The 21,090-nt window shown below is 51.4% G+C and overlaps 10 protein-coding genes across 10 annotated transcripts; 4 read left to right on the forward strand and 6 right to left on the reverse strand.

Moving 5' to 3' along the window:
• Positions 1–1,049: 1,049 nt before the first annotated feature.
• Positions 1,050–1,787, reverse strand: EDD37DRAFT_608205 (uncharacterized protein; the record flags this gene model as incomplete). Its single annotated transcript, XM_062815036.1, has 1 exon — positions 1,050–1,787. One exon carries the CDS (start codon positions 1,785–1,787, stop codon positions 1,050–1,052), a length of 738 nt encoding a protein of 245 aa, XP_062670607.1.
• Positions 1,788–2,120: 333 nt separating this feature from the next.
• On the forward strand, positions 2,121–3,412 carry EDD37DRAFT_627805 (HotDog domain-containing protein). The gene is made up of 2 exons (XM_062816398.1): positions 2,121–2,546; positions 2,646–3,412. The coding sequence occupies exons 1-2, from the start codon at positions 2,461–2,463 to the stop codon at positions 3,055–3,057; spliced, it is 498 nt and encodes a 165-aa protein (XP_062670608.1). The 5' UTR covers positions 2,121–2,460; the 3' UTR covers positions 3,058–3,412.
• EDD37DRAFT_627806 (uncharacterized protein) lies at positions 3,413–4,615 on the reverse strand. The gene is made up of 3 exons (XM_062816399.1): positions 4,036–4,615; positions 3,915–3,982; positions 3,413–3,862 (listed from the first exon to the last, which is right to left on the reverse strand). The coding sequence occupies exons 1-3, from the start codon at positions 4,386–4,388 to the stop codon at positions 3,552–3,554; spliced, it is 732 nt and encodes a 243-aa protein (XP_062670609.1). The 5' UTR covers positions 4,389–4,615; the 3' UTR covers positions 3,413–3,551.
• Positions 4,616–5,887: 1,272 nt separating this feature from the next.
• On the forward strand, positions 5,888–6,893 carry EDD37DRAFT_608208 (uncharacterized protein; the record flags this gene model as incomplete). The annotated part of the gene is made up of 3 exons (XM_062815037.1): positions 5,888–6,013; positions 6,176–6,433; positions 6,537–6,893. 3 exons carry the CDS (start codon positions 5,888–5,890, stop codon positions 6,891–6,893), a joined length of 741 nt encoding a protein of 246 aa, XP_062670610.1.
• A 674-nt stretch (positions 6,894–7,567) lies between these two features.
• On the forward strand, positions 7,568–8,687 carry EDD37DRAFT_627811 (uncharacterized protein). Its single transcript, XM_062816400.1, has 2 exons — positions 7,568–8,242; positions 8,302–8,687. The coding sequence occupies exons 1-2, from the start codon at positions 7,926–7,928 to the stop codon at positions 8,591–8,593; spliced, it is 609 nt and encodes a 202-aa protein (XP_062670611.1). The 5' UTR covers positions 7,568–7,925; the 3' UTR covers positions 8,594–8,687.
• A 628-nt stretch (positions 8,688–9,315) lies between these two features.
• On the forward strand, positions 9,316–9,592 carry EDD37DRAFT_649069 (glucose-repressible protein Grg1; the record flags this gene model as incomplete). The annotated part of the gene is made up of 2 exons (XM_062818099.1): positions 9,316–9,401; positions 9,457–9,592. 2 exons carry the CDS (start codon positions 9,316–9,318, stop codon positions 9,590–9,592), a joined length of 222 nt encoding a protein of 73 aa, XP_062670612.1.
• Positions 9,593–10,087: 495 nt separating this feature from the next.
• EDD37DRAFT_649070 (ETC complex I subunit conserved region-domain-containing protein) lies at positions 10,088–13,301 on the reverse strand (the record flags this gene model as incomplete). The annotated part of the gene is made up of 3 exons (XM_062818100.1): positions 10,088–10,397; positions 10,463–10,734; positions 11,121–13,301. 3 exons carry the CDS (start codon positions 13,299–13,301, stop codon positions 10,088–10,090), a joined length of 2,763 nt encoding a protein of 920 aa, XP_062670613.1.
• A 509-nt stretch (positions 13,302–13,810) lies between these two features.
• EDD37DRAFT_589747 (uncharacterized protein) lies at positions 13,811–15,465 on the reverse strand (the record flags this gene model as incomplete). The annotated part of the gene is made up of 2 exons (XM_062814495.1): positions 13,811–13,891; positions 13,948–15,465. The coding sequence occupies 2 exons, from the start codon at positions 15,463–15,465 to the stop codon at positions 13,811–13,813; spliced, it is 1,599 nt and encodes a 532-aa protein (XP_062670614.1).
• Positions 15,466–16,417: 952 nt separating this feature from the next.
• EDD37DRAFT_356758 (general substrate transporter) lies at positions 16,418–18,696 on the reverse strand. Its single transcript, XM_062811837.1, has 4 exons — positions 18,293–18,696; positions 17,923–18,243; positions 16,938–17,844; positions 16,418–16,840 (listed from the first exon to the last, which is right to left on the reverse strand). Exons 1-4 carry the CDS (start codon positions 18,372–18,374, stop codon positions 16,507–16,509), a joined length of 1,644 nt encoding a protein of 547 aa, XP_062670615.1. The 5' UTR covers positions 18,375–18,696; the 3' UTR covers positions 16,418–16,506.
• A 66-nt stretch (positions 18,697–18,762) lies between these two features.
• EDD37DRAFT_356643 (carboxylesterase family protein-like protein) lies at positions 18,763–20,852 on the reverse strand. The gene is made up of 3 exons (XM_062811836.1): positions 20,266–20,852; positions 19,802–20,215; positions 18,763–19,747 (listed from the first exon to the last, which is right to left on the reverse strand). The coding sequence occupies exons 1-3, from the start codon at positions 20,740–20,742 to the stop codon at positions 19,019–19,021; spliced, it is 1,620 nt and encodes a 539-aa protein (XP_062670616.1). The 5' UTR covers positions 20,743–20,852; the 3' UTR covers positions 18,763–19,018.
• Positions 20,853–21,090: the final 238 nt, after the last annotated feature.

A 21,090-nucleotide genomic window follows, 5' to 3' on the forward strand; every position in this document is an offset into this window, starting at 1 on the left:
CTTCTCTAACAAGGATGGCAGCCATTGTCCCTGCACCCCGCAAAATGCTTGCCTGGAGAAGTCTCTCCTCGCATTTTTACATCACCTTTTTGGGCGCTGAGTGTCGATCAAAACATGTCGAGTCCGCGGATATACAAACATGTGAAGAAGAGGTAGTTTCAACCCATCTGGTTGACGATGTAAGGTTCCTCAATATCAATCAAGCGCCAAACACTCCATACTGTTTGCGACATGAATACTATTTCAGTCTGGGCATGGTGACATTCTGACTCATATGGCGAAACAACTTAACCATGACACACAATTGACGCCTAGTGAGGCTCATGTTGAATTTTTTCACCACGTGTGATGGAGGGCATGTTCCGCTGGATTCTTCCGTCTCCATCCCCTATACTGTCATTACTCGATCATTACTCGAAAATATCCACCTATTGTCCTCCCAAAATTCTTGATCAGGGTATCTTAGCCGCTTGAGAGCACGAATCCTTTGAAAATGTGCGACAATGTCGTACCACCTTTGCATGCTGAAGTTTTTGTTTCGGAAATTGTACGACTCTCCGTCGTCTCTCCGAAAACGGAAGGCTACTGCGACGACTATTGATCGAGATTAATGTCGGAGTTCTCCGATGATGCCTTGTGAGTCTCAGAGGCCAATACTCCGTTTCTACTATTGAGTGGGCGCAATGGGAAATTCATGACTGCCATTGTGACCTTTATTGAGGCAGGACAAGGACAAAATGTCCGTCTCACAAGTCGACACAGCGGACTGCTCCTCTCAATCGTGTGCCGTTCCTTCCGCAATTTGAGCCAGTCTATCGGAGACATCGTGTAAAGGTTATTACGGTAGTAGTAAGTTCTCCATCTCTCGTACAAGCGTCAAAGCTTGGAGTTTACGGAAACTCTCGAAGAAAGTCCCCCTTTGTCCTTTGTCATCTCCGAACCGTGTCTTCGCAAAACCGATCAAATCCGACTCCATCCGCTGCTCGGCGCACAGGGACTTGACTCTTCGACTCGGCTCGGACAGCCCCATTCTTGTTTTCGAGGACGCTTTAGAATATTCCATAATCATTCCACCAAGCGTAGATTCCCGGTCCGACCACACCAGCCAGTGCGCCGAATAGTCCGAGCTCGAGCACGCTCCAGACCCAGATCGTGCCTATACCCGGCGCGCTCTTCATCACAGCGTAGTATCCTTTATCGTTGGTCACGTTGATCAGATAGCAGCCCGCGATATTCGCGATAGCTACATAGACTATTTGGCGCAGTAGCAGGATCTGGGCTGGTATCGTGCGGGTAAACGATGCCGGGAACAAAAGGCCGTGGAACAGCGCGATGATGGCTATTAGAGTAGGCCACGCTACGAATATAGTATGTCTGATGATCGGCGGGAAGTGTAGATCTTGTGCGTATTGGTGGACGGTGAGGACTTCGAGCGTGAAGTGTACTGCTGAGAGGGATGTTGCGAGCAGGATGGCATCGAGCCATGGTGTTTCTGGGACCGCACTGGCGCTTTCAGGAGTAGTTGTGTCGTTGGGCGATGGAGATTGAGGCTCAATCTGTCCATCCTTGCCTATCTTTAGGTGCACGACGTTCTCGGGCTTGATGCCCCCTGAGTTGGTATCTGGTTTACCAGCTTTAGCGTTGAGTTCGGCTTGTCGCTCGGCTGCGATTTCGTAGAGAGTTTTTGTTGTAGGTCGTGTGAAGTCTGGTCTGGCGAGGGGGATGTCTTCTGCGGATTTGAGTGGTGTGCTTTTTGTGTCTTGGGCACGTCGTTGTTTGCGGTTCATGGCGGCGGTGAGCCGCTTGAGGGTCCTGAGGCCAGGGGTCGGCGGGTTAAACAGTTCGGGCTCAGCAGTCAAAGGTCGCGGTCAGAGCCCGTTCTTGGTGTCAGCTGCGCGCCCCAGGTAGCAGACCAACCAATGCAGACTCTCGCAGAATGTCATAGGACGTTCCCGGGCGTCGTTGGTATACCTACCTTGATACTGATATCAGAGGTACGATGGTTGTTTTATCATTGCCAAGAATATGGTAGGTAGCCTTGCACAGCCTTGCATGCACTCAATCTCAGCCTTACCGTGAGTGCCCTTTGTTTCTAGCATCGCTAGCCACTGGGCTTCCTTACACTACTGGCCAGTTTTTCAGGTCCTCCTGTCGACGTGCAGTTCTTCGCTTTCTCTGGTCGGACATTCTAGCATTCCATTCCCAGGTGAAGCCAGGTAAGTCTGTCAAGGCGTGGGGTCTCATAAGCAACCCCATCATCACGAACATTTAGCCGAGGTCCAAACTTCAAAGTCAACTAGTCGCCGACATTGCAGTAACTACAACCACCCTTTCTCGACATTCTTCTTAGCGTACATCAAATCCTACACCTAGGTGACGCGACTATCAGCTGCGTCCTCGCATCGTCTCAGTCGATGCCCTGAACCAGAGCACAGTCCTTATCCCCTCCTTCGCCTGACCATGACAGAGCTAGGCCTAGACTTGGCCTCCAAACGCCTCCGCAAACGCACCGACTATGGCTACCACCTAGACTACCGATTACGATGGTAAGACTCCAAAACTTCAGACTTGAGCATACCGCATCTCTTGGCGGTCCCATTGCCTCTTCATGCGCGTGATCAACCGATGCTTATGTGCTTGTCCAGGAACGACAATGACGTCTTCGGCCACATGAACAACCCATACTACGGCGTTCTCATCGACAGCATCGTAAACCAATACATGATCGACGAGTGCGGGTATAAAGTCAACAAAGGCGAACAGGCCGGCATCATAGCAAACACCTACTGCGACTATTTCGGGTCGGTATCGTATCCGGACCAAGTCGACTGTGGATTACGCATTGTCAAACTCGGCAAAGCTAGCGTGATGTATGAGGTTGGTATCTTTCGCAAGGGCGATGAGAGTGTCAAGGCTGTCGGAGGGTCGACGCATGTCTTTGTCGTGCAGGAGGGTGGGAACTTGGGGAAGCCGACGAAGGAGGGAATGCCGAAGTATATGCGTGATGGGTATGAGCGGTTGATAAAGGCGCAGGGGGCGAAGGGGCCGAAGCTGTGATCTGACCTCGAAATTTATTCGAGGATGAATTCGGGAGAAATGGTCGAGCGTACAGGGAGTTTTGGTTATCTTTGGGTTGGCACATTCGGCGTGGTAAGAGCTGGTGCGGAATGAGTGCATCGCACAGTACATTCTTCGTTCTTCGATGAACGCAAGAGATGAAGTGTTGCTGCTACAATTGGCACGAGCCGGGTCTTTGTCAGGGCTGCCGATGCGGACTCAAATTTCGCCAAGGCGAGTATTATACTGGGTTCCAGCAGGGCTGAGAAGCATCCGCTAGTATACCTTAGCAAGCGACCGTGCCGAGTACTATAAGTGGCACGCATGTGGTGGAAATCTCTCATCAGAGGCATGCATGGTTCCAATACGTTTTGGAGTCTACATCATTACATTTGTGGTATATCTCCGCTTCCATTATATCATGTTCACATATCGTACATTCCCGAGGAAAGCCGAAATCCGATCCTGTCCCAAAGCTTTTGCGATCAAGATAATTACACCGCGCTTTGTGTCTCAACGGGCTGGAGATCATACAGCTCCGTCCGCATCCCAGCGTCTTTGCGATCAACACCCAGTGACGGGGTCGGCAAGCTGTCTGTTCTCTCGTAGTAGCTGCGATCCTCGGTGTTCTGGCTTCGTGATACCAAGGAGGGTGTAGGCCACGACTTGTGTCTGATCGAGCCATACGACCTTCGGATGTTATCGTAGGCGGTCAGAGATTTTTGTTTGATGGCACCTCCACAAGCGGCGCAGATCCCAACATGGTTCTCCACGGCCGCCCATAAGAAGACGAGTGCGTAGCTCTCTGTGGAGGACTGTTAGCAACTAAACAACTAGGATTTGGAAGATATGCTAACCTGAGAAGTGGTGGCCTTGGGCTAATTGATGGACGGCAAGCAGACGAAGAATACTCGCCAGCACGACGCTAGTGATTGTCAGTGGACATGCTACCATGGCGGTTGTAATAGGAGCACTCACACTCCACCAATACCGAACAACGCATAAATGCCCCATCGATGACCTCTCAACATATCGACATCCTGCAGCATGAAGACGGGCATCATATACATGACGGTATCGTTGACAATCATGATGATGGAGTTTGCATAGAAGAAATTGATCAGGTTAATGCACTTTGCCCCATCTTCAGTTGGAGGGACAAGGTCCTTTGTCCATACATGGCTCAGAGGTTGACATTGTAGCAAAATGACCAGCACTGAGCTGATACCGAAACCTGCGGCAACAAATTGCATGAAGTGGGTAAAGTATCGCTGGAGGCGGGTCCGTGCCAGACCATAGTAAAAGGTGAGCCAGGCATGTTTGACGAACATGTTGCAAAGGAAGTAAGGAGGGAATGCCGCAATGAGAAGCTATGAGGAGTCAGTAAGAGTCGTGGCATACGCAGCGGTAATCGTGCCTTCTGCAGTGCTTCTCTGCGAGCAAACTCGGCAGCAGAGATGGAAGCCCCAAGACCTTTGGCGGCGGCTGATGCATGTTAGTGATAGCCAGAGACGAATTCGGTATAACTGTCTTACCGGCACAGACCAAGCTCGTCATAACCAAGGCAAAGAACTGTTGTCATCGATGAGTAGGAGTTTGGTGGCATCCGAAGTCTGGACTTACAGCGCTTGCGACGAGAAACCCTGAGTAATGTTAGTGATTTGCAGTCAATGATCACCGAGTTGGCTCACATTTGCTAGCATCCAACCGACCAGCGGTTTTGTACTGCCTGTCCAGCTGGACTGATACCGAAACGATGGTCGACACGGCGAGCACAATGCTCGTAGCCACCAAAACTGCATCCGTGGACATCAACATACTTGCGTGTATTGTGGATTTCAGTGCACAGATCAGAAAGTCGAGGAGATTCGGGAAGCTCCCCTTCCCGCAGATGTCAGTTGTCGATATATACCATGATATTTTCCATTGCAGCAGCTGGAATTTGGAGATTTGCATCACCCATGTACTACTAGTAAATTGTCTCAACTTCGGATAGCCAGGGTTGCCACTTCGGACGCACAAGATCTCTTCGTAGAAATGATAGTACCTTTTAGCTAAAAAAGCATCAAGCATCACGCAGTACTTGACCTGTCAACTGTGGAAGTGAGGGCAGGTACTCAGCATGGGACACGATCCAATAGTCTCTGTGTGTGGTGGGATGACAGGTGACCTTGCATGGGGTCGGATCAATGGGAAAGACGTTGAGCCTTCCGCGAAGAGGTAGACACTCTTACCCTGGCTCCAGAAGTTTGAGATGTGGAGAGCCATGGATGAGGCCGAGAACCATAAGCCAGCCGTTCCTACCGTGCTGTCATCCTATCGGACATTCGTCATTGCTTTGATATCGAGTCAGAGAGAGACTGTCGAATATCGTGGTTGGTAGCCAGAGAGCTTTTGGCAGACGCTTGTTCAGGTACCCAGTACAACAACTCTTCTCTGTCTGGAAGCCTAATGTTGGCTCTCCATCAGGTTGACTTGCCAATCACCCAATCTAATGTGGGTATAAGCAAGGAATGTGAAAAGAATAGGAAAAAACAACGGAGGGTGGTCTAAGGAAGGGATCTCTAAGCCGTTGTCAAAAGATGCAGCTAAGGGAGGAGCCTTTTTGGTAGCGGCAGGCGGCGGTGCCGTCGCCCGCTTACCGTTTTCCCCGCCCATACCCACCGGATCGACCACCGTTGGGCTTCCCACGATAAGCGATATCAGAGCCAATGAGGTTTAGGTGGCTGCACGACCTAATGTAAGGCCCAATGGTTATATCTAGGCAGGAACCTTGTCTTCCCATCGATCGAGTGCTCATAGTGCGATCATCTCGGATGGATGTTGCGACATGTACTCTGGCCAGAGTCCCAACAGTTCGGTCAAATGCAATGCTATGCAAGGGCTATACGAAAACCAAAATCCCGATGACCCCGGCGTAACCGGCCATCGCAATGGCTTGCAGCTTGACTCCAGGGTGACCGGCTCATCAGTGGTCCAGCCCCTCTTCCAGACCCAAATACTCCTTTGAGCATACTGCAAGGGGTTGCATGCATCACAGAAAGTTGCCTATTTGTACATCTTGAGCACAAGGTATGAATCTGTAATGGGAAGTGATCTGGACTGCCACACAAGGTAGCTCGCCATCGGTATCATTCCTTGCGACAGGGAAGACAAAGCCTTCGCCGTACTCGCCGTGGCCGTGGAGTTGATGCTTTCCCAGGGCTCTCTCATGAAACGGTCGACTAACTTTGAACTGCGGCCCGATTCCAATGGAGCAACACGTGGGGCAGCAGCATGGCCTTTCATAGCTTTGGAAAGAAGACTCGAGCTTTCCTCGCCTCCCAGAAGAGTTATGGGTGGTTTGAACGTAGCACACCCTCTTCACGATTCAGGTGTATGTATTCCGAGGCAGGGGATCGTCGGTGGCGTCAAGTAGTAAACTGTGTCAACTGTCAGAGGATGCGAAGTTTGACATTGACTTTTAGATGGTCAAACAGTGCTGGCAAAAGACGCGTCATGGCACTTCATATTTCCTTCGCAGCTTGGCTCGTATCATCTCTGGCAGACAAATAATACGAACAGACGATCGTACCTGCGCAGTGAGGGGAAGATACGCAGGAGATCTCGCAGAGATTACGGCTATGCCTAAACATCACCTAGTCTCCCAGCGACAAGCTAGCGGACGTGTTCTGGTCAACGATCAGGTCTCGTCAACCAATGCCCACGAGGAGTTCCCTCGTGGTGATCGTGGCACAAGCACTCTTGCTTGTATGGTGCCGGCCCACCAGGCTCCGCCGACCACAAAATGTGGTGGCTACAGCAGCTCCTTGTCCTTGACGAGCGAATTTGCCTGAAGCGTGGTTCACTCCTTGTTAGACCTTGGCCGGAAGCATCGTGGGGCGTGCTACCTCCACTGTCGAAGTCCGGTGCTTGCCATGTAATCAACCTTTCCACGCTCAGCCCGACGTAAAGGGTGATCCAGATGCTTCTTGGATTCTCCAACAAAGAACGGCCCAAAATGGGCAGATATGGGAGAACTGAGGTCTTGGTACTGTGATGATCCGATCGGTTCCGCATGCCCAAAGCCCATCCAAGGGTCCGGCTGTAGATGCCAACTGAGACTCCTGCCGCTGTGTCCAGCCTTGCCAGCTGAGCACCTTACCTTTCTTGAAAGTCCTCCTCAATTGTCCGACGAGATAATTGCCAGAGTACGTGTTGACGGTGCATGACAATCCCTCGATGCATTGAGGCCTCGATAACCCTCTTGTCTTCCGGAACTTACTGAGCAGATACCAAGGTCAGTGGGGGTTTCGGTGCAATTTCCAGGAGCTTTCGTCCAGGATAGCTCCAGGTTCGCCCAACCACAGACTGTCTCAGAGAACTTCGGGCCACCTCAACATCAGTCGCCTCCGTCACCAGCATTGTATGGGAAGGCGGTATGATGTCTAGATCAAAGGCAGCAATGTAGTGTGAGGATAGTGCTGGGTTTCATGACGAGACATTTGTGCCGGCGGTTCGGCTCATCCTCGGCACATGAAAAGAACAATATCAAGCAGTCAGCCTTGTTCTGACCGACAACAATATTAAGAGCCGGCTTTGTCCCCAAATAGCCAAGAGCCTTTTTTGCAGCATTCAGTCTTCGAGCCTAAGCTGTATCATCCAGCATACAATGCGCAAATGGACTTGACTATGCTCGAAAGCGGCGTGGACACATTGTTGAGATGAGAGCACCGTTGATGTTGTTGTCAGGACAAAGACCTTTCTCCAGCTCCTGTGCAAGCTCTTAAGGTAGGTCGCACTGCGCTCTCTGCAAGTATACATGTCACCTGCGCATTTACGTCCAAGTCGAGTCACTATCGGAGCTTCCCACCTGTTACCTGACGATCATGATCACTATCAAATCTGCAGTCGCCCTCCTGGCATCTTTGGCTGCTTTGAGCATAGCCTTGCCACAGCCGGACACCATACACAACAGTGCCACAGCTATCGCCGAGGGAGATAAAGGTTCAGCCTACGGCAACCACCCTCGCAAGACCGAGGCGCACCACGAGCACCATAACCATACCCACGAGATCAATGGAACAAGTCACGAACACGAGGAACGAGCAGCTGCCAAAGTACTGGGCATCTACGAGTGCATGAACCGGAAGTTTGTGGCACCATGCCAATGGACTCCGCTCAAAGACGGAGAGTGCTACAATCGGTATGATCCTTTCTCACTCGCCCGTTGTGTCTGAAACTACCGCTAACGTCTATCTACAGGAACTATGGCGTATCGGGCTCTATGGGTCCAGACAAGGGCCTCACATGCGCCCTCTACGAACAACCCAACTGCAACGACAAAGGCTGGAACCGAGTCGTGCCGTTCGTGTATCCAGGTATTGCGGAATACGACAACAGCAAATTACTGAGCGACGGTGGAATGGTTCAGTATGGACCCATCAGCGTGAGATGTACCTACAATTCCATCACGGTTCATCCCACGGGGAACAATGGGTATAATTGGCACAATCCCAATACTTTATACGAACCCGGGAAAGGCACACAATATTGAGGCCATCATTGGATGGGTGCACTGCATGTTCGACGAGTCCTCATCCCGTGTATTCCATCTTTATGGATGTTTGGCGTAGATAGACTATCTCGGTAATTGTTCAGTTCAAAGATATAAGTACCCTGAGTACCCTGAGTATTGCTCTCTTTACTCTGCTGCAAGGCTGTGAAAGCGCCACTAACCCGCCGCCACGATGACGTCGATGGATCACAACAACCCCCAAACTTCTTTCGATCGCTGATTTACTTGATATGGACGATAACGCCTTTCTTGAGCGAGTACTCCGTATCAAGCCACTGATCATCTGTGTCGGTTCGTCATCGGTCACACGCTTAGATCCTTCGACTTGATCTGAAACAGGTTTCCGTCCCATTTTCTTCATCTTCATTGGGTGATTGCACGAGCAAGGCCTGATATGGCACCTCCCGCTACTCGTAAGCACACCATCTGTCTACGGAGAGGCTGTGCTTTTAGCTTGAAATGTCCTCGTGGGCAGCATGCGGAATGACATCGTCCGCTCCTTCAAGATTGTGGATTACCATTTCGGTGAGGCTCTCGAAGGCAAGGCGTGCCTCGTGCCTCGCTACCATAGTATATAAGTGCTCGTCGATCTGCTAGATTTCCTTGTTCTTTACATCCACAAACATCGCTACAACCTCCCAAGAACGCATTACTCAATCTAGAGATAACAAATATCCTTTTCACCGAAGACATCAGCAACCATGAACGCCATCAAAAACGCCGGAAACTACGTCTCCAGCAAGACCAAGGGTAGTGCCCGTGAGGCCAGCAAAGAAGCCAATAAGCAGTATGTCGGCCCCTACTACCATATCAAGAATTCAATACTAACATGTCTCTTGCAGAGTGGCTAAGGACCCCAATGTTCGCACCTCAACACGTCTCCATGCTGCAGGCGATGCGATGAAAGACAAGATCCATGCTACTGGCCACAAACGCGAGGCCGACGTGCATAAGAATGCTGCGAAGCACAATTACTAGATTGCATCGACCAGTTTAGACGATACAAGTCGAGAGTGTGACACGACGGGAAGTCGGAAGAATGATGACCCTGGTGGTGCTGGAAGAAGAGTGAAGAAATTGTCTGTTGTGATAACCCTGTACTATTAGTATTGAGCTTGATGATCAGTATGCTTTGTTGAGCAGTATCCATGAATGAATGACCGAGATCCTTTCCAGGATCACTGGCTCTTGTTGCCTTAGACGTGAAGAACGTGATGTCGCACCAAAGGTACAACAACCATCCTGAGGAAAACACACCCTCGGAAGTGAGGTTTACCAGACGACTGCGATGCTGTGAATGTTTATCCTTTTTTGTGCTTTGTCATATGTGTGGTATATACAGATCTCCCTACGCCCTGTCATTCTGCTCAAATGTTCACTTGACCGAATGTGGCCCATGGTCTCGTCTTGCCATCCCGTCTGCGAGAGAGCCGATTTGCTCTTGTATGCCGGATGTCCACCACCGCGAAGCTCTTATTTGGTCTTGATGTGCTTCAATGGGCCCGGCTCGTGTAGGAAGTTGTTCGCGTATGCTTTCGGTACGACTCGTCGCTCGTTCGGCTCTTGAACGTACCACTCGTAGCCTTGCTTTTCAGCGAAGGCGATTGCGTCTTCTTTCGACTTGAATTTGATGTTTGTGCCCTGCATAAAATCTCCAGATGATTGCCATCCCATCAGTGGATTCTCCCACCGGTGACCCTTAGCAAGCACATCCCAGTCCATACGCCAGGCGTGGCTGCCCCAGGTGCCGGACTGTGTAGCGGGTTTGACAGGCTTGGAAATTCTAAATCAAACACGAATGTTAGCTGGCACGTTACCGTCAAGGAGTCGAAATCAGAGTGTTCTCACCTGACTGTTCGAGCTTGCAGATCGATCGGAGCTCCAGACAGGACGGCTGCTGGGGTCGTCTCGGTGGGTTCGCTGCCGTTCATGACTCGCTTGGGCACGGGAGAATACGTTGATGTGCCGTGGTCTATGGTCGCATTGTAATCGGGTTGATGGTCAGGATGGTACGTCTCGATGGACGATTCAGGTTTGTGGTCAACCTCGACCAGCGAAGCCTCCTCTGGGACGTTTGGGATAGCTTTGCGGTCGGCCTCGCCTATCCGGCGTTGCGAGGTCTGTGAGAGGTATCTTGTCGATCGAGGAGACTGTGTGCATGCTCTAGAGAGCCGCAGGGAGCTCTGCGACCGTAGAAAGGACATCGCTTTGTATGATGTACGGCCGGATGCGAGCGACGACACTCATCATCAATGATTGAAGCGCAGTCCCAGTTCCATGACTAGCGAACCTCGAGGAGTGCCAAGAATTATGTCCCAAATTGAGTTTAGTGGAAATTGATCACTGCAGCTCTCCTGCTCCTTCATCCTTCATCCTTACTAGGATTTTACGACCTTTACCACTCTCGACACTGATTCAGCAAGTACTACGATATTGAGATACGCGCCCATCCCACATAGCCATACAAGCTGCTCCCTGGCAACTTATGCTGAGACATTTGAAATACGTCTCTAGCAATAAACTTGTGACTCGCCGGGAGGTCGGAACTCTGTTCTTCCGTGTCATCGTCCAATGTCAATGCTACGACGCTATAGACGCCTCCTGCTAGTTCATTCGCGAGTGGTCGCGCAGACGTTGTCCCAAACTTTGTCACGCTGACCGCGAATGCGTCAATACCATTGAGACTGTTCGGAGACAGTTGCAATGGAGTCAATTCCTCCTTGTATGATGTGATTGTGAACGATCCAAGTGGCATGTCAGTGGTACCTGGGTCTGGATCCATTGCAAGCTCGATTGGAATGATCGTGTTGTAAGTTAGGGTGGCTCTCTTGGTCAACCTAATGACAACGTACCGTCCCGTTAGGGTGCCAGTATCGCTCAACTGGACGTCATAGCGTGTTTCTCCTTCAGCCGGTTGCAACAGGCTGTCTTGGTATCCGGCGTTCAGCAAAGTGCTCGGTGCCCAACGGAGGCCTGGGATTGACAATTTTGGAACACGCAGGAAGATGATATTCATCGGCAAGGAGATCTTCGTGCTGAGAGACTTCCAAAACATCGCCATCCGCTCATCCAGAGACTTTGCATCCAAGATCGGACCGGTGTCAATCCCAAAAAGTGTTGCAAGAGCCGGGGCTTCGTCCTCTCGCTTGCTGGTCGTACGGTAGCATAACGACTGGTGGATCAACCGAAGACTAATCCCTTGACGCAAGAAAATACCGAACAACGTGTTCATCAGATCGTCCACAATAGGATTCTTGTAATCCTCGCGGGCATCCTCTAAGATTTCGTCCAGCAATATGACAGCATTTTTGAAGACGATATATGGTGATCGCGACAGGCGACCTTCAGACAATGTCCACATTCGCTGCATCCAGGCTGCTGATGTTATCCACATGAGCATCTGCCTAGTCGTTGATGAGGACGTACGCATTAGCTCTGGGTCCAGAACTAGCGTCGCGGATGCTTCCCTGTACACTGTGCTAATGCTTTCGATGGACAATTTTCTCAATCTTTTGTCCCGCGGGATACACAAGGAGTCAATCCAAACGAGTTTCGATCCAGCATTGGATTCCATGTACCCGCCAAGGAGTTCGATCATGCACTCTGGAAGTCCCTCCTCAGAAACACTGCCCAATCCACCAGACCAAACATGAGAAATGGCGTTGAAGGCAGGCTTCTCGGAGGCGGGCTTTTTTGAGTTGAATGCTATGACATTGACAACCTTGCCTGTGTCGCCCACAGCAATCTTGTTGAGATCCATCAATGGGATCTGGCCACTATCGAGTATGTCCGCAAGGCGATCAAGTCTCGGCTTGACGAACTGACATTCACAGTCTGGCGTGGTATGCAATGTTTTGTAGGTGCTCTCGTCGATGTTATGTCTGATGCATTCGATAGGTGAGCATGACCGGTGATCCATATGCGTCTCCGGCGGTCCTATTATGGCCGCATATTCATTTACAAGGTGGGTGAACGGACCCAACATTGTGCGAACATACGGACACCAGCCCCGCTGCGCCATACGTTCGGCTTGACCATCCTGTGTAGCATTAGTGCACCACCAGTGCATCTCGAGCCGGCTCCTGTATCTCCCAATAACAACACTGTCAGCAGGCAAATACATTGCGAGATACGCACCAGTGCCCTGCAGAAATAACCCAAGGAGATTGAACATTCTCATAATCGAATGGTAGGTCTTGTCGCAGAAGTCCGAGTTCTCTTTGTTAAGTAGTTCTAGGTTGGCGAGCTTGTGGTTCCAAAGGCATGCAGCTCCCAATATACGAATAAAGCGCTCAAGAATTTCCTTGTCGGAATCATCACCGGACCTATCCATGAACTTGGCCTCCAAATCTGCTGCAAACTGTCTCAATGGTGCGCTAGTGAAGAGGGTGCTGGGCCCTTTCAAGGCGATGAAGCTGTCCTTCTCAAGGCCCCTACCCAGCACCGCTTCGCAGAGTCCAATACTAAACCAGCTCTGCAAGAAGGGCTTCACGGAGTCCTGGTCTAACTCTTTGAGTCTCCCTTCCTTGAGATCTAGCAGACTCTTTTGCGACCAACCGCGTTGCAGTGCATAGTCGTCAAAGTCAAAGAAGGCCTGGGAGGGCCTGTGGTCGTATCCTAGCCACGGTATCTCTGGGATGCAAGTCCCGTATCTGTCGACCTCGTCCGTTGACAAGATATGGTCCATTTTCTGTCCCTGAAACAAGTAATGGTGGTACAGCAACGATCCGCCTCGAATCAGAACTTATCGGCCGCCTTTAGGTGGGTTTCAGTGTTTCAAATGCGAACGTAGTCAAGAGCAGCACAGCGTCTTCTGCTCTTCGGGCAAACGTACCACGGGGGATCGAATATCAAGTTTGCGCAACAAAGTACGACTCTGTATACAGGAGCAAAAGTCTCCGGCTACCACGTGTTTCACCGCTTTTTTGAAGCTCATTAGCAAGTCACATTCCTCGATGCTTGAAGGGGCAATTAGGCCTCCGGCAGGCATATGACTGCAACGCGAGACCTGCTCTCTTGCGGGGTATCAATACAAATTCGTCGTTTTGCATGCCTTATTGGCAGACGCTGGCCCAATAATGCAGCAAAATCGATCTCTTGGCCTGACCGGCAGTCAAAGTTATGGGAGGCAGGTAACGCCACTAAGCATTTGTCGAATGCGCACCACGAATATCAGCGCTGATACCGTCCACGACATCAATGCTGTTCTGGTTTGGCCTTCATACGAACGATTTTGTCGCAGTTCAAGATACACAAAGGATCAAATGAGCTTTTCATCTGCAAAGCGGTCAGTGGAACCTTCCTCGACACTCACACCTCGAAGCTTTGCCTACCTTGCGCATGGTATCGACCGCTGTCTGGCCCAGTTCTTTGGGGAGATAATCTCGCTTAACCAAGCCCACGCCATGCTCGCCAGTGGCCGTGCCTTCCATTTCGATCGCCTTTTCAACCATCCTGTGCACGACTTCCTCTGCAATATGCCGCTTCTCTTCTGGGAAAAGCAGAAGTGAGTGGAAGTTGCCGTCACCTACATGCCCGACGATCGACCCAAGCAAACCCGACCGCTCAATGTCAGCTTTCGTTTGCTCGATGATATCGGGAAGTCTGCTTAGGGGAACCGCGACGTCTGTGGTCCAGACTTTATCCGTTGGAGACTGCCTTAGCATTATCATACTCCACAGAGCATTCTTCCGGGCAGACCACAATTCCTCGCGCTCGTCAGCATCGGCAGCAAAGTCGTATGAAGTTGAGCCATGCTGCCTTGAGATCTTTCCCACAAGATCCGCGGTATCCTTAACCACCACTTCGGTGCTGCCAGCGAACTTGAAGAAGAGGGATGGAACCTCGTCCCAACGACGCTTGGTGAGGGCAGCCTGGTTGATGCTTCTCATCTGAACCTCATCGAGAATTTCCACCGCAGCAACTTGTATTCCCCTCGAGACTACCGCCTGCACGGCGCTAGCAGCAGCCCGCACCGTGGGGAAAGTGCACACGGCCACAGCCTCGCAAGTAGGTCTCACGGCCAGCTTGAGAGTCGCCTCCGTGACCAATCCAAGGGTGCCTTCACTGCCGATAAAGGTCCTTGTCAGATCATAACCAGCGCTCGACTTTCTGGGCCTTTGTCTTGTCTTGACAACGGTACCGTCAGCCAATACAACGGTGAGTGAAAGAACCCAGTCTTTCATCGTCCCGTAGGCGGCGGCATTTGTTCCGCTACAACCGGTCCCGATCATACCTCCAATCATGGCACCTGGACCTGGGTCAGGCGGAAAAAAGAGATTGTGCTCGGCGAGCTCGTTGTTAAGATCCATCCAACCTATTCCTGGCTGGACTGTGCAGTCCAAGTCGACAGGGTTGACCTGAATGATTTGGTCCATGCGAGTGAAGTCCACGCACACACCGCCCAGATGAGGAATATACTGGCCCTCGATCGATGTCCCACCAGAATAAGCCGTGGCCGGCAGTCTCCTTCGATGGCACACTTTGACAACCTCAGAAACCTCGTTAGTCGAGGCAGGGTACACGATGACTTGGCCTGGCGTCGCCGTCGCTTCTGTCCAGGCGTACGACTGATAGTCGCTGCCCGAGTGACTCAAAAGATCTTCGGTGGCTGTGGACACATTGTCCGCCCCGACGATTTTGCAAAACTCGTTGCAAGCTGCAGCTATGTTCTTTGGTGATAAATCATGTCGAACCTCTGGCATACTAGATAGGGACAACGTCGACGACGTGGACTTTGAGTCGTTGTCGCTGGAGCCGAAGTAGCTGGCGGTCCCGAGGCCAAGGCCGAGCCCAACGCCGGTGGCTCCCAGAGCAAAGGAAGATCCTTCAAAGGTATCAGTATGTACCATTGTGGTATGTCTGCAGGGCAATCTACTTATGCTGCTCTTGATCTGGGGTTGAGGGGTCCTTGCGCCTTGAGTGGATGATCTTCGCACGTGTTGACCGAGAGTTGCTCCCCGTTCCGCGCATGTTTGTATCCCACGGCGCAAGAGCGTCGATGAGACCGATTGTTTCATTGCTCCGTCCTAGCCAGGGAATCACAGAGAAGTCAGACAAGGTCTAGGTCTTTCCGGTTTCCAGAGATCGAAAAGGTCAATCGTTAAAAAACGTGGGAAGGAGTACCATGTGATCATGAATTCGTCATGATGCGTGGTCGTGGAGTCGTACGCAGACTGAGGCGGATATTATCTAAGATGAATTCAGACCTGGTTCGAGTACGTCGCGTCCAACTTCGCTACTCTTGCGGCAGACGCCTGGTGATACTGGGGGATCGGCACCCAGTCCTGCCAGAGAATCCAGTTGAAGTTGGAGGCGGGGTGCTCCACAAACAAAGGCAGAGTCACTCATTGATTTCGGCTACGGTTCGGCGATGGACAGAGATATGCGCTTGGGCTGCACAGGCTACAGTAGCAGATACTTGCACCTTAGCCGTATAATGCCGCGGGGAGAGATGCCGATGCCCTGCTTGACAGGGTCTGCAGACCGTAGTCGAGGCAGTCGCTATGGCGGGAGTCTCTTCGAAGGACGCTTTTGGGCCGCGTGCGGCGTGCCTGGAGGCACGGTCCTCACTCCGTGCGATCCGTTGCTTCAATTCTTTCCATACCAGACGATTCCCGAGGTCTTTAACATTCCCCAGCAGGGGGAATTTGGCCTGCTGGGTGAGGGCGACACCCTGGGGAAAACAATACAGCCTGAACGAAGGGAAAGGTGACTGATTACTCAGCTCATGAATGATTGTGGTTGGAAGTGTCTTCTCTGTAGATTCTTATGCATACATATGTCGACCGATTGAGATCCGACTCGAGTTACCATCACCATCATGTCCTATAGAGAGTGTCGCATTACGAAGAGGTGCCAGAGAATTGCCCAAAGTATAGCCCGCCATATACCTAGATCTTTTCTCCGGCTTTCTCACCAACACGAACCATCTCCACATCCTGACCTCTGCCAGTAGCACCAGCTGAATCACCTACTACTTCTACCTGCTGAGTCTCGCCCTGATGCTCCTGCTTGATGTCGTTGACCATGATAGTGGCTGTGTTTTCCAAGGTGTTGACGCAGACGTGGGTGCGGAAATTTCTCGCTGGCACCCCCTCTCCGAACATCTCGTCCAACTCGGCCAGCGTCCTTCCACGGATCTCTGGGTAACAGAAGAAAGCCCACACGAAGCACACTAGCATGCAGCCAGCGAAGATGAGATAGACTTTCGGTCCCAGGTCGGCCCTACATATCAGTGAATTAACCGAGTGAGCCACGATGTGATTGTGCATAAAACAAGTGTCTCGCTGTGGTGTAAGTGAGGTCATTGGGGACGACTTACGCATCAGCAGCGGTGATGTACGGTAAAACGTACGAGATGACCAGACTGGCTAAGCTCGAATTGAGCAAAGCATATGCAGAGGTCAGGTTGCGGAGACGTGCTGTAGGAAACTCGCCAATGGCGCACCATTGCAGCGGACTCATCGTGGCTGCAATGAAAAATCCGAAGACGAGGCATAGTGCAGCGATCGCCCTGGTGGCCTTTAGATTAGTAGCCGGCGCAAAGCCCAGGCCACCAACGGCAATGTCGAGGACGAAAAGGACGCCCGTCGCGAGCAAAGCTTGATTGCGACGGCCCAACACTTCAATGAGGACCTGACCCACGCATGCGCCTCCCCATTCAAGGATAGAAAGCGCAAGGACCATCAGAAAAGGATTCACAGTGCCAATTTGCACAAAGAAGATGGCGGCGTATGAAGTGGCAAAAGCCAAGCCAGAAAGCTGGGTGATGATGACGAAGGAGGATGACAGCATGGTTCTTCGGAGGTTGCTGCCCTTGAACATGTCGAGCGGAGAGATACGCTGCGTGCTTGTGTGTAAAGTGCGCTGATGTCTCATGTTCTCCAATTCTGTGTCCACTTCTGCGTTCGTGTAACCCTGGCGGACTTTGACAAGACTCTGTCGGGCTTTTTGATCGTCGTCCTTGATGAGATAGTATGTTGGCGATTCCATGACGAAGAGAACAGCCAGGATGATCACGACCGGGCCGATAAACTGCAGGCCCACCGGAAGACGCCAGGCAAGACTGGTCAAGATGGCGTAGGTGCCGTAGTTGATACCAGATGCGATAATGCCGGCAATGCCGATTGTAACGGCAGATAGCGTCATGATCGATCCTCGAAGACAAGCAGGCGCCAGCTCTGCGGACAAGGTAAGAGCCATGTTGATTGTAACGAAGGTTGAAGTCGCTGTGAGAGGAGAAATGCGTCAGCTCATTGCTTGGACGGCACCATTGGGACGGGATGAGATCAGATGTATCTCCTTACCTGCAATCGTTCGTCCCACAGTGACCAAGGCAAGGCTGGAACCTGCCACCTGAAGTGCCATTCCTACCAGTCCGATAACGGCCCCGGCGTAGATGGTTATTTTCCGACCGTAGCGATCTGCCATAAGAGCTATCATCACAAACCCAATGAGGGAGCCCACTGTCGGAATCGATGAAACAATGGAGGTCTCCTTAGCAGTGAGGACATAGCCCGCTGCTGTAAGGCTGCCAAATTTCTCGATGAACGATGGCATCGCGATGACGCCGCCGTAAATGTAAGCATCATACCCAAAGGTAAAGTAGCATGTGGATAGGAGCAGGCCTATGATTGTCAGGTGCGTGAAGAACAGCGAAAGGACGGTCCAGCTCACATGAGATCAGGAGGCGCCAGTTGTGAAGAAGATTATGACGAGCGCCGTAATGGCTCATGTTAACCGTGTCGGCGAGCTCCATGATTCCGATCAAGCCAGTTGTGGATGTTGGACCACGTCCTTCCTTTCCCCAATGATGCTATATGTAGGAGAGCACTATCTTTGGGCTCGTTGTAGAGGAAAGGCAAGATCTGGGGTTCCGGGGAAGGTGTAATTGGACTGGGGCTCTCGTCTTTATAGCCAGATTATGGTAGAGGTGCCGTTCCCTGGGCCACGTCCCCCATAGCCGAACTATGGAGAAAGATGGGGTGTAGTTCGATGCCAGAGGGCCTTCATGCGTATCTGTAGGTAGACCCTCCGTGTCAAGACAAGTCGAAGGTCACGAAAAGTGACTGGAGTCTGTGGGTTTCTACTCTCGGCTATGGACAGAGACTTCCACTCACCATCGGCTATGGGGGTCCGTCCGAAGTAGGTCTAGGCCACGGGCCGAGCTCATTTCTTTCCCGTTGTTATAACGGTGCTGGGTCTAGCTTTTTGGCATCCGATTTCAGAATGGACACACTCGACGCTCACCCCCGGACGACCATCAAGTCACCGGCGTCCTTTGTTCAAGGGGAGGATCTTTGGGATCTTTGGCGACTCAAGTACAGAAACACGGCTTGTCGCTGTTTGGAACTTATTACGCTGTCATCAGAAAGATTTTGTACACGACCAAAGTCGTATCCGTCAAGCAAACAGGCCCTTCTGCCACCAAAGGCATTGCTCTTTTGCACTTGGATCCCGAATCTCCTCAATCCCATTCTCTCCAAAATTGAGAACCACAAAGTCATCTCCTCTTTGATTCATCTTGGGCAGTCCGGCGTCCTTGTTGCCGTTAGGATCCCCGTACAGCACAAAGTTTGTTAGGTATTTCTGGAAAATATGCGCAAGCTCTCTGTTCTTGACATTGGGAAGGCCAGGCACTGCGGACTTCTCTTCCTTGCCTTCATTGTAGAACGTGTACGATATGTCAGTGCCGTGAGTTCCAGGAGCGAGGCTCATCATGTAATTATAAGTCTTGTTTTGAAAGGCCGTGGAGAGTGCGTTGTTGTGTTGAATGTAGATTGCGTCGCCGATCAGCCGTTGGAGTCGAGCGGTGGGAGTGGTGTAGTAAGGGGTTTCGTGTGAGAAATGAGGCCACAGTCCACTGCTGCGTTGGAAATCTGGCAGAATTGTCGATATCGAAGGGTAAAGGTTGCTTGTGACGTAGTCTTTGACGGAAGGCTTCATGCTCGGGAAGGTGCGGTCGAGGTACTCTGAAAAGTAAGAGGGGGATATGTCCACGGGCTCTACGTAGTCGCCACCTTCGTTGTAACATTGACCGAGCATTATTCTGAGACCGTGGTCGAAGGAGCCTGACGAGAGAAGCGTGCCTGGTAGATTGGGCGCGAACACGCCGTCGACAACCGGTCCGAGCTGGGAGGAGAGTCAGCCAGTTGGATGTATGGTGACCTTGACAGCCAAACATACCAAAAATTGGCCATACGGCGCTTCGTCGATGACGGCAAGGTTCACCTCCTTTAGTTTCGCTTCCGACAAGAGCTTCAAATCATCCAGGCAGTCACAATTCGCGTACGTCAAAGCTGACTGGTAGTGACGGTCCATCACTTCAGAATCGGTGATGGGATAGAACCCTGGGCTTTGTAAGATGGCTTGGGCAAAGGGTGACTGGCCTTTCTGGCCACCATAGGCTGTGACTTGATGATAGATCGATCCTCCGCCAGCTGATTCACCTATCACAGTGACTCGGTCAGGATCGCCACCAAAGGCAGAGATATGTTTCTGAATCCATTGCAGGGCAAAACGCTGGTCCAAGAGGCCTAGATTTGCTGTACCTCCATGCCCTGTATATTTTGGTCCTGCCAGGAATCCATATATTCCAAGCTGGGGATGTCTGTCAGTCCTTGAGCCGGTACATGTGTGGGGAGGCATACTCGGTAGTTCAGTGCAACATAGATGATGGGTTCTGCAGACCTGGCCAGAAGGCCAGCTCCGCTGCCGAATGCCTCCTTTGAACCGGCAGTGTAGCCACCTCCAAAGATCCAAACCATCACCGGCACGCCCTTTACCTGAGTGTCTCGTCCGTCCCAGGTGGCGCGGGGCACTTTGACATCCAGAAACAAACAATCTTCACTGCCTGGATTTGGCCATTCTTTGATAACTCTTCGCCATAAAGGGACAGCTTGGGGCGGAAAGTTGCCCGACAGACCTGTCTGGACGACGTCTCGATTCACCAGTGGTGGTTCGGGTGTCTGGAAGCGCCGAGCACCTGTTGGAGGTGCTGCATACCTGATATTGTTGAAAGTGAAGAAATCTCCAGCCTCATCGTAACCAGAAGCTTGGTAAACTGAGTATCCTAAATCGACTTGTGGAAAATCTTTCCCGACTTCGTTATTGTCTAGAGGCTCCATAGAGATAACACAGGTAAATGCTGAGTAGACGTGGAATGAATTCGGCCTTAGGGAAGCAATGAAGCATGCCTCAAGCTTGGCCGTGAGATCCTGGCGTTGCTGAGTTGCTGCGACAGGTCATATAATTACTTCGGCTACACGACTCATGATGCCACCGTAAGGAGCGAGCTGGCTCAGCATCTGCTCGAAGTTCGATTCATGTGCCCTGATATTTTCAAACCATGCTCAGACCGTGTCTATCCGAGCCTCCGATTGAACTTCGGATCCTGATCCAGTCTATCGGTTATGGAGCTCGGCTATGGTCATTTCAATATTTTGCTTCAGTCATTGGTGCATTCGACACAAGAT

Source organism: Exophiala viscosa (assembly GCF_022695815.1).
Source record: "Exophiala viscosa unplaced genomic scaffold EDD37scaffold_4, whole genome shotgun sequence".
In the NCBI taxonomy this organism is placed as follows: domain Eukaryota; kingdom Fungi; phylum Ascomycota; class Eurotiomycetes; order Chaetothyriales; family Herpotrichiellaceae; genus Exophiala; species Exophiala viscosa.

Excerpts from the sequence above, each read along its gene's own strand:
- EDD37DRAFT_627805 (XM_062816398.1), top strand. The coding sequence starts at position 2,461 with ATGACAGAGCTAGGCCTAGACTTGGCCTCCAAACGCCTCCGCAAACGC. Across the intron at positions 2,547-2,645 it reads CTAGACTACCGATTACGATG|GAACGACAATGACGTCTTCG; the intron begins GTAAGACTCCAA and ends GTGCTTGTCCAG.
- EDD37DRAFT_627806 (XM_062816399.1), bottom strand. The coding sequence starts at position 4,388 with ATGTTCGTCAAACATGCCTGGCTCACCTTTTACTATGGTCTGGCACGG. Across the intron at positions 3,983-4,035 it reads TTGTTCGGTATTGGTGGAGT|CGTCGTGCTGGCGAGTATTC; the intron begins GTGAGTGCTCCT and ends GACAATCACTAG. Across the intron at positions 3,863-3,914 it reads CCAAGGCCACCACTTCTCAG|AGAGCTACGCACTCGTCTTC; the intron begins GTTAGCATATCT and ends AGTCCTCCACAG.
- EDD37DRAFT_627811 (XM_062816400.1), top strand. The coding sequence starts at position 7,926 with ATGATCACTATCAAATCTGCAGTCGCCCTCCTGGCATCTTTGGCTGCT. Across the intron at positions 8,243-8,301 it reads GACGGAGAGTGCTACAATCG|GAACTATGGCGTATCGGGCT; the intron begins GTATGATCCTTT and ends GTCTATCTACAG.
- EDD37DRAFT_356758 (XM_062811837.1), bottom strand. The coding sequence starts at position 18,374 with ATGGAGCTCGCCGACACGGTTAACATGAGCCATTACGGCGCTCGTCAT. Across the intron at positions 18,244-18,292 it reads CTGGCGCCTCCTGATCTCAT|GCCTGCTCCTATCCACATGC; the intron begins GTGAGCTGGACC and ends TGACAATCATAG. Across the intron at positions 16,841-16,937 it reads TACATCACCGCTGCTGATGC|GGCCGACCTGGGACCGAAAG; the intron begins GTAAGTCGTCCC and ends ACTGATATGTAG.
- EDD37DRAFT_356643 (XM_062811836.1), bottom strand. The coding sequence starts at position 20,742 with ATGGAGCCTCTAGACAATAACGAAGTCGGGAAAGATTTTCCACAAGTC. Across the intron at positions 20,216-20,265 it reads ATGTTGCACTGAACTACCGA|CTTGGAATATATGGATTCCT; the intron begins GTATGCCTCCCC and ends AGACATCCCCAG. Across the intron at positions 19,748-19,801 it reads CGCCGTATGGCCAATTTTTG|CTCGGACCGGTTGTCGACGG; the intron begins GTATGTTTGGCT and ends CTCTCCTCCCAG.